Below are 15,291 nucleotides of genomic sequence, written 5' to 3'. Positions count from 1 at the left end.
AAATCATCTCCGAGACGACGCTCCACCACCACCACTAATACTCACAGCTCACCATTCGCACTCAAGATCAGAGAGAATCTGAACAGAGCAAGCAGCGGCAGCAACAGCAGCAGCACCAGCAACTCAGCACACATTGCACCCACATTCAACATTTGATCACATATTTCCCCTCCTAGAAGTAGTAAGCAATGGACTTCACTTCACTGTTCGCACCTAGTCGAGGGGCTGTAACATCTACAGCGACGAGGCATCATGCTACCCACCACCACCATCGTCATCACTCTCCTCCTCCCCCTCCTGCTCCACCCGTAATCCAACCGGTGAGGGTACATCGAGATTCGCACGCACCACCACCCATATCCGGATTGGAGTACAAACGAAAGGGGTGGTTCGAAGAAATCCTACCCGCTCTCCGCGGGTGGGGTCAGAATGTGTTGTTCCTGGGTCAGAGCAACATGGGCAAGACATACTTCCTGAAAAAGCTTCTGAACAAAGTTCAACCGGAGCGACTGGTGATCATCAGCAACACACCTGCAGAGCAGTATCGTCTGGAGGGAGTGAAGAGCTTCAAGCACTACAGCACCCTCCCGGAGAACATTGAGGAAATGAATATCGAGCCACACACGTATGTGATCATTGATGATATTCGCGTCATGTCACTCAAGCACGGTGATCAGCGCGAGTGTCTCTACAAGTTCTTCACCATGTACAGTCATCACTACAAGCTGAACGTATTCTTCCTGTCGCAGAGCTTTGATAATATCAAGGATATGAAGATCAATGCCAACTTTCTCTATCTATTTCGCTTCACCGACAAGAGCAACATCAAGCGCTACCTGAACACTCTGTTTGGTGGGCAGTGCATCAAGTCCGGTCTCGTGTTTAGACTGTATGAAAAGCTTCTCACTGCATGCCAACGTCCTATACTAGCCATTCACTGCTCACGCAACGAGTATTCCACCTATTGCAATGATGATACATACAAGGTTGTGTTTGAATAGTAGATTCTCTGAAGTCATACGTGTGTGTGTGTGTGTGTGTGTGTGTGTGTGTGCGTGTGTGTGTGTGTGTGTGTGTGTGTGTGTGTGTGTGTGTGTGTGTGTGTGTGTGTGTGTGTGTGTGTGTGTGTGTGTGTGTGTGTGTGTGTGTGTGATAGCTAGCCTTGCTGATTGATGAATTTTCTACATCTGCGATTGTGTAAAATACACCTTCCCAACCCCCCCTCCACCCCCCCCCCCCCATTCTGATCAAATGTGGTGTGTGTGTGTGTGTGTGTGTGTGTGTGTGTGTGTGTTTGTTTACCCCGCATGTGAAATGCAAGGGTGATTTTGGAGACGTGTGTGTGTGTGTGTATGTGTGTGAATAGAGTGGTGGTGACCAAAGCAGTGGGTATTGATTTTTTTTTTTTTTTTTTTTTTTTTTTTTGGAATAATAAATAAATTCTCCTTCTAGTTAGGGTAATCATCATGGAGCGCCTCACGGTTCGATTCACTAAGGGCCTCCCGAAGAGTATCACCCGTACTGGAGGATCTGATGAGAGTGCTTTCATGATCCCGAAAACGAAACGATTGAAGACCCTTGAATACATGCAACGACACTCGCAGTACATTGTCAAAAGAAGAAAATCATCATGGGATGTTGTGGGTACACTACCAGCAGCAGCATCAACCAGACATCGTCGCGATGTGTTCGAGGGTCGTGGTGGTGGTGGTGGCGGTAGCTATGGTAACTTTTTGAGAAATGCCAAGAAGGCACTGGAGTACATACCGGATCACACGTTGGGTAGACTATCACGCGGGGAGCTTCAAAAGCATCCACGCATCAAGAGCCTGTATGAGCGTCACTTCAAGAACAACCCCGACCTCATCAGCTATGATTCCGTTCTGAATGTGATTGCGTCTGATCTTCTCAACTACGATGCAAGCACTGGGGCGGTTCGAGAGTCCATCGCCGATGTGAGGTTGAAGAAGAAGATGCCTACCTCTACTCTCTCGTTAAGCATCACCAAGGACTCCGACTTTGATCGCATCCTTCTACAGAGTCTCTCAGATGAACTAGCACGGCGAAACATTCCCATGGTGTTTGTGAAAAGCAGCTACTTCACCGCTCTTGCGCAACTGCAGCAGCTTTTCCAAGACAACCCAGCCACGTTTGCAGGTGCTTTGGAGTCTGCACGACCACGCGTGGAGGCTGTGATCTGGAGAGATTACATGACGCTGGTGAACGAAACGAATCGCATCTATTTGTCAAAGTACCCTTTCGAGAGGATTGCCATGCGTGATATCGGCCTCTCTCCACTCATGCCCGGCTTCTCCAGCTTCAAACCCAAGCTGCAGACCATCGTTCAACTATCTCTCGCAACCCCTGGATCTGCAGGCCACAAGTTCAAAGGATTGGAAGAAATGTGGCAGACGTATGCCGCCACCCTGGAAGCACAGCTTATGAATCCGGACCACTTCATGCACGGTCTGCACAAGGTGTTGACTAACGATACAGATTTTGTGATCTCAGTCTTGAAAAACAGTAGCCGCTCCCTGGCTAAAGTCTCCAATATACTCAAAGGAAATTCCTTGTAATAGCAATACACGACACCTCGTGGAATGGACGTACCGCTGAGCAATGTGCACATCGAGGATTGCCTGCGAGATGTGAGTGGCTTTCGAGGAGTGTCCAGCTACGATCTTCTCCCTCACGCTCTCCAGGATGGAGAGTTTTGCATTGTCAACACGGACAACGTTCTACCCCTGTATGACCCACCTCAGGGTGGACACCACTGGTTGACAGTATGCCGAGAGCGAGATCGCGTGCTCGTGTTTGACAGTTTTGGACGCACGCTGAAGAGAATGGAACGAGACTATCACGAGCCTGGTTTGGAGCGCTACTTCACAGAGGGTTTCACCGACTGCTCACTCTACACAAACACCCAGGTGCTGCAGAATCCTGCGACAGCGGTGTGTGGACACTATGCGATCCTGGTCGGGCGGCTCTTTTCCCAGTTCAGTAGCGTCGACGAAACCCTGCATGCACTGTCAAACCTGTTCAGCACTGACACCACTCAGAACGATCGACTGGTGCTGAGCATGACTGCTGGTGGTGGTGGTGGTGGCGGTGACGCTGGTGGTGAAGCGCTTGGTGGAGATAAAAATAGCACCAGCAAGGACACAGATGACAGCTGGATGGAGCGTTTGGCACACGATCTGCACAGACCACGTCGCATACGCTTTCCACGCAGAGCAGTTGTTGTACAGGATCTGGATGGAATTTGGAGTGCAGATCTAGTTGACATGCAAGCATTTGCCAAGTACAACAAGGGTGTTCGGCACCTGCTCACGGTCATCGATCTCTTCAGCAGATATGCGTGGGTGATGCCTCTGGAGCGGAAAACTGGGGCGAGTGTTAGAGATGCATTTCAAAGGATCATCGTACAAAGTGGACGTTCACCTCGAAAACTGTGGGTGGATGAAGGCACAGAGTTTTACAATGCAACATTCAAACGCTGGCTGTCCGACAACGACATTCACATGTACAGCACCCACAACGAAGGCAAGGCAGTCGTTGTGGAACGCTTCAACAGAACACTCAAATCACGCATGTGGCGCTACTTTACGGCTAAATCAACCAATGTGTATGTGGATGTGCTACCGCAACTGGTACGCAACTACAACGACAGCAAGCACCGCAGCATCAAGATGACTCCCACTGAAGCCTCCCAAGAACCGAATGCACCCTTCGTTCAGGATCATCTTGAATCATCCAAAAGATCACATGCAAAACCCCGCTACAGCACAGGTGATGAGGTTAGAATCACAGTCAGCAAGCGACACTTTGAAAAGGGGTACACACCCAATTGGACTGAAGAGGTGTTCATCATTGATCGTGTGCTAACAACACAGCCCGTCACCTATCGCATACGAGACCTCATGAATGAACCCATCATAGGCAGCTTCTACGAGCAGCAGTTGCAGAAGACCACACAAACCCGATTTCGGGTAGAGAAAGTGCTTCGCAAGAGAAACGGTAAATCCCTCGTCAAGTGGAAAGGCTATCCGGATAAGTTCAACACATGGATCAGCACCAATCAATGGGAAAAACTCTAAAGAAAACTACTTGCTGATTATTCGCTATTGCTGAAAAAGCATGATGAAGTTCTAACAAATAATTCATTGGATATTCTAACATGGAGATTCATTGCATCATCATCATCACTATCTCAATATGTATGGCTATAGCTGTATGAAAATCTAGTCAAAATCTCAATGCACAATGCTGGTAGTTTATTGTTTACTGTTGCGCGTGCGAGGGTGCAATACGGTGATGACCGTACGCCAGCGTGGACACACCATCGGCAAGAATGTATCTTTTGCTATCGAATGGCGAGAGTGAGGTCTTCGTAACTGTTTCAGTGAAGATGTGATGATCGTGGCTTCTCAGCGCAGTCATCGGGTGAGCAGAGGTGCGTCTTTCGGTTAGACAGCGCTCGTAGTCGCGGATGGTGAACTTCTTCGTCACGCTTCTTTTGACGCCTTTGGCCCGCTGTCCGCTTTCCTCACCGTCGTACGAGTACATCTTGGAGCGTAGAGCTATGAATTCACTCATCATTTTTCCACCTAGCTCATCTTTAAATTTACCTACTTTTTTCTTATTCACCTGGCTGTATAGCGGGTGGTCTGTGGCGTAGTTGCTGGTGTCGTACGCATCCAAGTCGCTCATCATGTCCGCGCACAAGTCATCCGTTTCTAACTGGAGGATGAGGGAGTCCGTATCAGTGTACAGCAGTCGCACACGCTCGGCGTAGCGAGACTTGAGGTTGTGATAGTAGTAGCGATACATCAACTCCTTGCTGAGATCTAGTACACTCATTCCGATGTACACGGGCTTATTGAGGGAGACGCGGATTTTTCGGTTTTCAACGCCGACGAGGTCATTGTCAAACATGACGTGTCTGACATACGTCGGCTTGGCTACGGCTGTGAGGATCCTGTCCTCATCATCGTCTGCTCGCAGCAAGCGGATGTTTACTCTCCTTCGCACATTCTCCATCGTTTTGCCAAATACGGCATTGTTCATCAACTTGAAATAGTCTCTTTCAAACTCGTTGACAGCTTGTTTGCGGAGCTCCGTGTTCAGCTCGATGTATGGCTTCATCCAAGCTTCCTGTCTGAAGCGTAGTACACGGTGCACACAGTCGATGGCTAGCCCGAGTTTGGAATACAGCTGCAGGTTGCGATAGTGGAGCACATACCGTTGCTTGCGCATGAGGTGAGGGACCAGTTTAGGTGAGGACAGTCCGGTGATTGACATACTCTTCATCAGCTCGCGTTGGTATGGGGAGAGCATCTCTTCGCTGATGGTCATCTTCTCCGGTGCCGGTGGGTAATCGTTCAGCAGGTCGTGCAAGTGATCTGGTACGGTGAGATCGCATTCAACCATGTAGCCTAGCGAGGCATCGTCCGCTTGAGTGAGGATGCTATCCAGGAGCTCGCTTGTCGGTGGACACCACTCAAAGTCCGATACTGGCAGATGTTGTGACATCGCCCAACCATAAAGATTATTGGCATCTAAATACTGGAGATAGGTGGATGGCTTGCTCTCATCATAACTCTGCATGCGTCTGTTGCATGTGGGAGTATAAATACACATGCGCGCGCACACGCACACATACACATACAGACAGATAGACACATAATGATTTTACACACAGTGTAGAAGAATAACTCAACTGACTACACACACACATACTTTACAAAAACACATACTTTACAAAAACACATACTAGTACTCAAAGGTTGTAAGGATGGATTTCATGCATTCACACACACACACACACACACACACACACACACACACACACACACACACACACACACACACACACACACACACACACACACACACACACACACACACACACACACACACACACACATACATGCACATACCTGTTGTTTGCCTTGCCATGACGATGTGAAGCCATGGACACCCCACCACGGAGACCACGCTCGATGAATAGGTGCATATCCACATCACTCAGAAGAGAGAGGGTTACCTTGGTGTACTTGAGTGGGGCATCCCAGGCGAGTCCGGGGAGAGTATAGTAATGTGCCGGATCGAGTTCGTAAGTGTTCATGGCTGTGACTCGGAATGTCTCAAAGACGTCAGCCAGAAGATTTACATCAGTATTGAGGTATAGATCATGGTAGTCTCCCATGTTTCTGCACTTGAACGCAGACCAGACGCGTTGAGCATGCTCATAGTCATCATCGCTGATGTGGCTTTCCGTCAATGAAGAGAAGAACTCGTCTTTGGGTGGTAGTGATGTCTCATCAAACACCGCTGTACTGGTTACATATTCATACGGGTAGACTCCTTTGCGAGTAAGCAGCTCAAACAGATCATCAGCTGAAGTATCATCATGGTAAATGTTGGTGGTAGATGAATCGTCGCTGCTACTGCTGCTGCTGCTGTCATCCATACCGTTGATGTTGGTGTGGGTGAGTCTAGAGAATGAGCTCAGATGGTGAAATGAGTCTTTCGGTGTGTTCTTTACCAGCCTGTCCAGCGAAGCATTCAAGAATGATAGGCTATCCACAAAGCGGAATCGCCCCCAGCTGAAGGAGATGTAACGCTCCATGTTGTTAGGAATGATCTTGATCTCACCGGATTTCTTGGTCTTCTTTCTCCCGCCGCTCATGTAGGTCGTGCTCTCCGATGAGGTGGCGCCAATGGCTGAAATGAGTGGGTGGGCGTCGTAACCTTTCAGATTGTGGAAAACTACTGGGATTGGGTGAGTCTCTGGTGTAATCCGCAGGTTGATGTTGCACTTGCTGTGAGCTGCACCGCGGTATTTACCCGTGATGTGGTCGTGGTCTCGCACTCGATCATCACCCAGCTCATCGCTGCAAATCCAGCACTCATTCGCATTTTCAAACTGTTGCTGTTCCTCCGCTGACATGTTCATGGGTCGTATGTGCTGCAGGTCATTGGTGATTCTTTCATCTTCTCCCGCGAGCTCCTCGAAAAACGATTCAATCGGGTTTTCTCCTGCATAACAATCGTGCACACGCAAACACAAATAGAAATAAGATACATGTCTATACATATAGATCAAATGTCTATACATATATGAAGATAGACTGTTGAAATGCGGCAAGTCAATTCATACGTAACTAGTAGTAACAGTATGATGGTTTACTTCTACAACGTATAGAGACTGAACGCTGGCATGCATGAAAAACAATAAAGAGCAGCATTTGTATCTGTGCAGTGTGAACTCACCTCTGTAAAGAAATCGCCTCGTCACCTCTCCATCTGACCGCACTACGATGTAAGCAATGCCACAGGGTTCATGCTCTGCATTCCGAACAGTGTTGGCTCCATGCTGCCCTGAGCTGGGTGCGAGAACACTCTCAGTATCAGCGTAGATGATATATGGCATCTTCATTCTCCGCTTGTTCTCCGTGAAAGTGAGCGTCTCACCGGGTTCTGGTAGCTTGATCACAGCAGGCTTCGCGTCGGCGCAGTACAGTTGGTGTCTGGCGAGAGTCTGCGGAGATCGGTGTCCGGATAAACACCTCATGCAAAAGTAGGTCCTAGTCTTGCACTTGTTCAGATGATAGCATAGCGCATCAAAATCTTTGATCCAGCAGAAATGGCTTGTCAACTCTTCATGTAGGAGCAGGAGGTTGATGGCACCGGCATCGTTTTCATGGTCCGTCAACTTCAATGGGAAGAGATAGCCACCTTCGAATCCAAACACATTGATAACTAGATTGTTCGCAGTCTCCACCTAACAAAACACACACGCACACACACACGCACACACACGCACACACACCCACACACACACACATACACACACACACACACACACACACACAGAAACAGCACCTCAATGTGGTTGATGTACATAAATCATGCTACACACCTAGCACACATACACTAGCACATTGATCGATGTATGGTTAGAAAGATTACAATTGCTCATTCTTCATCCAAGCTCACCTTATACACATCCGCAAGAGTTGCAGGAAAGTCCACATCATCAAAGTTCAGGGTTTGTGCGTACGACTGGTACTTCGTAACCCGTTGAGCATTCTTCTCAGCTGGGTGTAGTGCGGATAGAAGTGCCCATTTCAGACACTGATCATCGGTATTACGAACGTTGATCACCCCCTTCGTTTTGGAGATCTTCTGCGGTAGAGGTAGATAAGATGAGCCGTGCATGGGGAGATACTTGGCAATGTCAATGTGCACGCTTCGCACCCGAACCACAGTCCAACCGGAGCCAGCCTGGAGCCACCCATCAACCTTGGATATGATCTTGCCGAAGGCGTTGGATAGTTGGTCATCAATGCCATGTGGATTGAGAATGGATATGGGGGAACTGCGGAAAAATGGCGATGCTGACACAGTAGCTCCGGATGCATCGCTTCTCTCCATCATGATGCAGGTCACGAGAACGGTTTTAAATTGCTGCACCTCCAACTCCCTCAGCAAAACACTTCGCATATTTTGTGCAAGTCCATTGAGCACTGTGAGTACATCTCTGTGATGCTCGTCTAGATCCGCTCGGTACTCTTTTAGGAAACCACGCGGTACGGTACGCTTTAACTCAAAGACACTCTCCACGCTCAATCTCGATTGCTTTGGTGAGGGTGCACCCTCACCAGAAGAAGAACTAACACGCTTCATCGCACCTCTATACAATTATGAAGATATCTAATGCACCCCCATTGTTTTTATGCATGTAGATGTAGTTGAGAGATGGTGCGTGTTTTTATTTTTATGGATAATAGTATGGATGTGTTAGTTGGATATACTTCAATACGCTCACATCTGACACCGGTAAGCACACTCGAGGCATGTCACTGGCTTATTCATATGACGATGTCATAATTGGAGACATTGCATCACACACACATGTGAATCTAGACAATCTCAAAGACATTGCTCACATCTGCAAGCAGAACCAGGGTATACTGTGACATTATCACCATGTGCTGTTATCTGTAGAGACTTTGCTATGCAAGTAATTAGTTGGAGCAATTTCAAAGATTCCGCTCGCGTATACCTCTTGATGTGCATCAAGGATGCAACTCCATAATTGCAAACATTGCATCACACGGTCTTCTCAGGAGACTTTGCATGGAACAATCGGGCGGTAGATCTCAAAGACATCCGCGGACTGCAAACAGACTAGGAGCATATTGAGCATATCCCATTAGTTGGAGCAATCTCAAATATTCCATTCGCATACACCTCTTCATGTGCATCAAGGATGCAACTCTATAATTGCAAACATTGCATCACAAATGGAGGTTAATCTCAAAGACGTCGTCCACATCTCCAAGTGGGTGTCTCTAGAGACTTTGCTGTGCAATCTCACAGATCCTACATGCATATACTTCGAGGTATACTGAATTTGCTTGCATGTATTCATAGGTCCTCTCAGGAGACTTTGCATGGGGCAATCGGGTGGTAGATGTCAAAGACAGCCGCGGACTGCAAAACAGACTAGGAGCATATTGAATTTGTTTATCTATGTTGGTAGGTATGTGGGTAAACAAGTCTCGGCACTAGCTGCGCAGCTGCCTGTTCACAGTATACAATTATAATGCATTTGTATTCTATTAGGGCTAGTCAGTTGCAGAGTATAAATAGCTATGATCTGCCCACCCTCAGTATCAGTTTTTAGAAGCAATTACTAGTAGCCCCCTCTCTCTCTCTCCAGTGTTTTTTCAAAACCTTCAAACATGCTTTCAAGAACCTCTATGGAGTTTGTAGTGGATGGTGTTTCTAAGGGTCTTCAGACCAGGCATAAGTCGAAGGGGAAGAAATACCCCGAACTTGCTGCTGGGTGGTCCTTTCATTATACGGAAGGCCCCATATCTGCTATAAAGGTGAAGGGAGTTGCTCGCAAGGGCAAATATGGCCAGGTAGTTGTAGAACTGGCTAAGGAGCTCCGGTGTGTTGTTGAGGGGCTGTTACGAGTGTCACCATCCATACGGAGGGCGCTCCAATCTGAGAGGGTACACAGAGTGGCCACTAATTTCTACCCAACAAAGATCAGTAGTGGAGATGGAACAACAACCCACGGCTGTGACGTGTATGTGAAGGGGACATCTACAACACCTATCGAAGCGTTGAAGATGCGAACAATGGATGAGTTTTATGTCTACCCTTCGACTATCGCCTGGAAAAAGGAGACTCGTACGTACAAGTGTACCCTGGGGGTTATCCCATGTCGTCACGTCGGAGAGTGCAGAACAACCCAGCGAACATGCAAGGAGAGGGAAGAGAACATCCTGGTCATTCCATGCGATACACTGGAGCAACTATTGAAAGTGTTTGAGGAGCGATGGACGTCCGCATCCACTGGACAAGAGGATGAGGAGGAGGAGGATGATGATGATGAGTTATTCGCTTGAATGAATAATGGTAAGAAGCAATGTGTGTTTTTAAACACAATATTTGCATAACCCACACACGAGACATGCAAACACTGTACTCACACATGCATACACTTACAAACATATTACTTCTCTGTGGAATTTATTCTTTATTCTGTTTTTTAGTAGTGTAAGATGAAAAGATGTATTTAGAAGAAAGACTTAGACTGTGTGTGTAATATTTGTATGAAAGAACTCCAAGTAGATGCTGACTAAAATCACCGCTCATTATCTGATAGAATTCTACATTTGTAGTTGACGCTCTTTACTGCAATAATTCTTCCTGAGCGTAGGAAATAGCGACTTCGCTTTCTGATCTTTGTCACTCTCACCATCATGGCATCGTTTTGAAATGCGATGTCTTCAAAGGTCACCGTCTCGTTGTTTTTAATGCGGATAACGTCTTCCACCACCACCGCTTCCCCGTGCTGCTGCTGCTGCTGGTTTGAATTATCCATCTGAAATTTAGAATGCAAAAAAAAATGTACAATAATTAACTTTACCCTACTCTACTCTGCTCACAATGCAAAATAAATAACATACCTTTCTTCTTCTTTCAACACGCTCGTCCTTCTCTTCTTCTTTCAATACACTCGTCCTTCTCTTCTTCTTCTTCTCTTATCAATGTAAATAAGTACTGGTCCGAGAATCCTACTTGTGTAGATTGAGTGTGGTGTGTGCTAGAACATTCGAGTGGCTTTGTCGTTTCATGCGGAGGTGGCTTCCAATGCCGGTCGCCAAGCTAGCTCCAACCTGTCATCGTTTAGGTAGTGATAGTGTGTGCTAGCATACAGAACATTCGAGCGGGTTTGCTGTTTCATGTGGAAATGGTTTTGTCATGGCTTCCATTATATCATGGTTAGTTCCAATAGTGTCAGCATGCACAACCATGATTAATACTCGGACTGGGGTAGTGATAGTGTGTATGTGCTAGCATTATAGAACATTCGAGTGGCTTTGCTCTTTCATGCGTGAGCGGATAGCACCTCCTGTCATCACTGGCCATGTCAGCATGCACAACCATTGTACTAGAATCTCCTGTTTCCATCACCGACAACATCTCAGTGACAGATGATAGATTGATGCAGCGCTGTCAGCATGTACATGCTCCATGTAGTGGTGGTATCTAGAGCTTTAGTACTAGTGAGCACGCTGGGGTTATGAGCCTCGAGGATCTACTAAGTACGTGACATTGATAGATTGATGCAGCACTGTCAGCATGTACATGTACATACTCCATGCAGTGGTGGTTTCTGGAGAGTAAGCACACTGGGTAGCTTACATAGATGTACATGACTGTACATGTATATACCAGCAAAAATTCAGCATACGTAGAGCCTGCTTGCAGATGTAAGCAAAGATATGCAAGTGTTTAACGCGAGTGTTACATGAAAACGAAGGTTCATCATATTCTAATGACGTGTATCGCAAAACTGAGTTCTCACAACACCCCACATGCATATTCATCACAAAAAATAGTTTAATCATGACAGTTCCGGTAAGCACGTGATTCAAACACGTTAACACGTCAAAATATTGCAATGTCGAAATAACCTGTCAATTTCTGACAGGCTCACGTCAAAAAGTGACAGGGTCACGTCAAAAAGTGACAGGGTCATGTCATCACATCGAAAGGTCACTTCCGGGTTCAACTTTGTGCTAGAACCCCCCTCGTACCTTCTACTAACATGATCAGTCATCAGACTCATGTCGCCGTCGTGTTACGTAGAATCTACGTGTAGACAGTCTGAGTACTGAATACTGAATAGCCTACTTTTGTAGTCTTTTTTAGCTGCCTTGCTTTTCTCCGCGCTGCATGCATCGATTCGTCATTCTCTGAGTCTGAGCGACTCGAACTTCTGCTTCCAGGCCACGCTCTACTACACTCTAGAGGCCTCGCGGCTCTCTCTTCGCCGAATAGCAGCTGCTGGGGCATTGGCACGTCTGTGGGTCTCGGCTACCATTGCCCATCGACACGGCCGTAGGAAAGTAAACTCGATCATGAGTTTGTGTGACAGCACTACAGATTTTTTAGTTGAAATAGTGAAAAGTGTCCAGAGGGAACATAATTTCGTTTCCATTATTCCGCATTTTCCGCAATTTGCACAGAACAGGCGCTCGGGCGTCTACAAGAATCTCTGGTCTACTGTAACTATTCGGCTGTTCTGTGGATTGTCTGTACGTGCCGATGCGCACAAGGCGAAATAACGAACTATTATTACCAGGCGGATTTGTGCTCTCTAGTCCTCCGCTCGACGACCTCTTGCACAAAGGAATCACTCACGTTGCGCAGGCCAGAGCCCTGAACAGTTCCACTATACTCGTACAGGTTCGAAACGTTCTTACCTCGCCTAGCTATGGCCGATCCTAGCAGCGACGCCAGAAAGCTCTCCGTGCCTAGTAGCGGAGAAGCTCAACGAACTCCTTCGCCAGGCACAGTACACAGGAATCAACCAGCTCTGGGCGCGTCCGCCGTGGAAGTGCTTGTCTCGTCTCCCCCAACAGTGTCCCAGACGGACCATTCAAGTGCGAGAGCAGCGAAGGCCAGCTCCTCCAGTCCGTTTTACGCTGCGCGACCAGTCGTGGCAAGCTCAATTCCAGGGACATCCACCCACTCTGCTAGCACTACTAGTAGCACCAGTATGCGCCAGAGTGATGGACTGATGTGGACACTCTAGCATTTCTGCCGTCTGTCTTCTGCTAATCATTGCATGCCCTCTATCTTCTTCTTATTATTAGTCCGCGGTATTGCTATAATATCTTTACCCAGCTGCTTAGGCCGCCGCTCCGGGTACCTGCTGTCTAGCGACCTGGACTTGCTTTGCTATGTGCACGATGTTGGGTTCTTAGTGGTGGAGCTAGTAAGGTACTGTTTATTTTGTTTTATTTCGATCTGGTCACGTTGTCTCATATCGAGGAAGAGGAGAATGTTACGGAGGTAGCCTCAATTGTCGATGTATTATTCGTTCTCGTTCTGCTTCTTTGAATGTTACTGAACAGTTTTCCTCTCCACGCGTGCACGCTCTGCTACATCATTACCGATACGAACCACGTCTGGCGCCTTGTTTCTACGCTAACACTTAGCACTGTATTCGTCAACACGCACTATTCTTATCTACATGTACGTGCAGAGTGTTGGTGTAGAGGCAAGGACAAAGGTGTAAGATGTGGCCGTCGCTGTTGCTGATTGGAAACTGCGTTGCGTTGCTGCTATATAGTTCATTGGAGCGAAGACGTGGTTGTGTTTTTCTAGAGTTCTGCTTGTGATGGTATTCCTCTGAATGGTCATCGAAGTAAATCTGAGTATGGTTCAAGACTGTTAGTTGCCTTCCGAGAGTATCTCTGGGTTTATGAGCCACATGTGTTATGATGCCAGCATGATGGCACCTGGAAAAAAGGGACTATAATGCCAGCCATAATGCTAGCATTACCCGCCCATGCCTAATTGTAGCCGTCATGGTCGACGTAAAACACTATATGGGGCCAAAGGGAAAGTTCCATCAGTTCTAATAAAATGCATGATGAGCTAGGCAAAAAAGCACAACGTAGGGCCCTGAGCTTCCTAGCTCTCTCGTATATTGCCATTTTACGACTATTGTCTCCTCGTCGATTGTTTAAGTATGAGAATGTATTTTTCTTTTTTCTGCATTCAACTTTACAGGTCAGGCGACCAAACTGACCAATCTGGGGACCAACCATACAGGCCATACAGGCCATACAGGCCATACAGGCCATACAGGCCATACAGGCCATACAGGCCATACAGGCCATACTGGCCATACAGGCCATACTGCTGGAAAGACTGAATCTGTACAATCAATTGGCACCAGCAAGGCTAGTGAAAATGATGCTTCAGAATGTGAACAGAATGCCCAGGTGGAAAATGACACCTACGAGTCTCTTCCCGTTCATGACAATTACGAGTCGCTCCCTATTTATCCCGCTGATAACTGCACGATGAAGGCACGAGATTTACCCAACACCCTGGCCAGCATCGTGGACTCTTCAGTCTATGGGAATGAGATCGTGGCAGAAAGCTCGGAAACCGAAGTGTATGCGGGATTGGACACCACTGCGGTTGGAGTTTACCAGAACAACAAGACTTCAAACAAGGAATATGCGACTGCAACCTATGAGATGGATGGCCATTGTCTAGCTGAGAGCACCAAACCCATTGAAGATGAAGGAATTTACGAACTTGAGCAAACCAGCAGTTGCTCAACTGAACATGTCTATCAGAGCAAAAGGACCGCAGAAGACGGCGATGAATCTGATGATTACAACAATGCAACTGTGGTTCAAGAAAGTATATATGAGAAGGATGATGACCCTTCGATCTTTACTGCCAATACAAAGCAGAGTCAAAAGACCACCCCATGCGCTGTTGAAGATGATATTATAATTATGTGAGATGCATTATGCCCCGTCAAGCTGTAATAAGGCTCTCAACCAGGGCAGCAAGATTGCTCAAGACAGCGCTCAAGATGATATATCTATGAAAGTGATGCTGCCCCTTCGACCCCTTATATGAATGCAGATCAGAGCCAAAATGCTACCCGAGGCGGTGCTCAAGATGATATCTATGAAAGGGATGCTGCCCCTTCGAACTCTACTATGAATGTAGATCAGAGCCAAAATGCTACCCAAGGCCGTGTTCAAGATGGCATATATGATTTGGACATGACTGAACCTGTTAGTCTGAGCATTAGGACCGCAGAAGACGGTGATGAATCTTATGTTTACAACAATGCAACTGTGCTTCAAGAAAGTATAATTATATGAGAAGGATGATGACCCTTCGATCTCTACTGCCAATACAAAGCAGAGTCAAAAGACCACCCCA

The 15,291-nt window shown here is 47.1% G+C and overlaps 1 protein-coding gene across 1 annotated transcript; it reads right to left on the bottom strand.

Moving 5' to 3' along the window:
• Nucleotides 1–4,281: 4,281 nt before the first annotated feature.
• Nucleotides 4,282–8,691, bottom strand: LOC135810649 (uncharacterized). The gene is made up of 4 exons (XM_065324139.1): nt 8,002–8,691; nt 7,276–7,786; nt 5,940–7,041; nt 4,282–5,611 (listed from the first exon to the last, which is right to left on the bottom strand). The coding sequence occupies exons 1-4, from the start codon at nt 8,689–8,691 to the stop codon at nt 4,282–4,284; spliced, it is 3,633 nt and encodes a 1,210-aa protein (XP_065180211.1).
• Nucleotides 8,692–15,291: the final 6,600 nt, after the last annotated feature.

Source organism: Sycon ciliatum, chromosome 2 (assembly GCF_964019385.1).
Source record: "Sycon ciliatum chromosome 2, ocSycCili1.1, whole genome shotgun sequence".
Classification (NCBI taxonomy): domain Eukaryota; kingdom Metazoa; phylum Porifera; class Calcarea; order Leucosolenida; family Sycettidae; genus Sycon; species Sycon ciliatum.
Note: the sequence above shows the minus strand (reverse complement) of the source record. Positions and strands in the feature narration are given on the sequence as shown.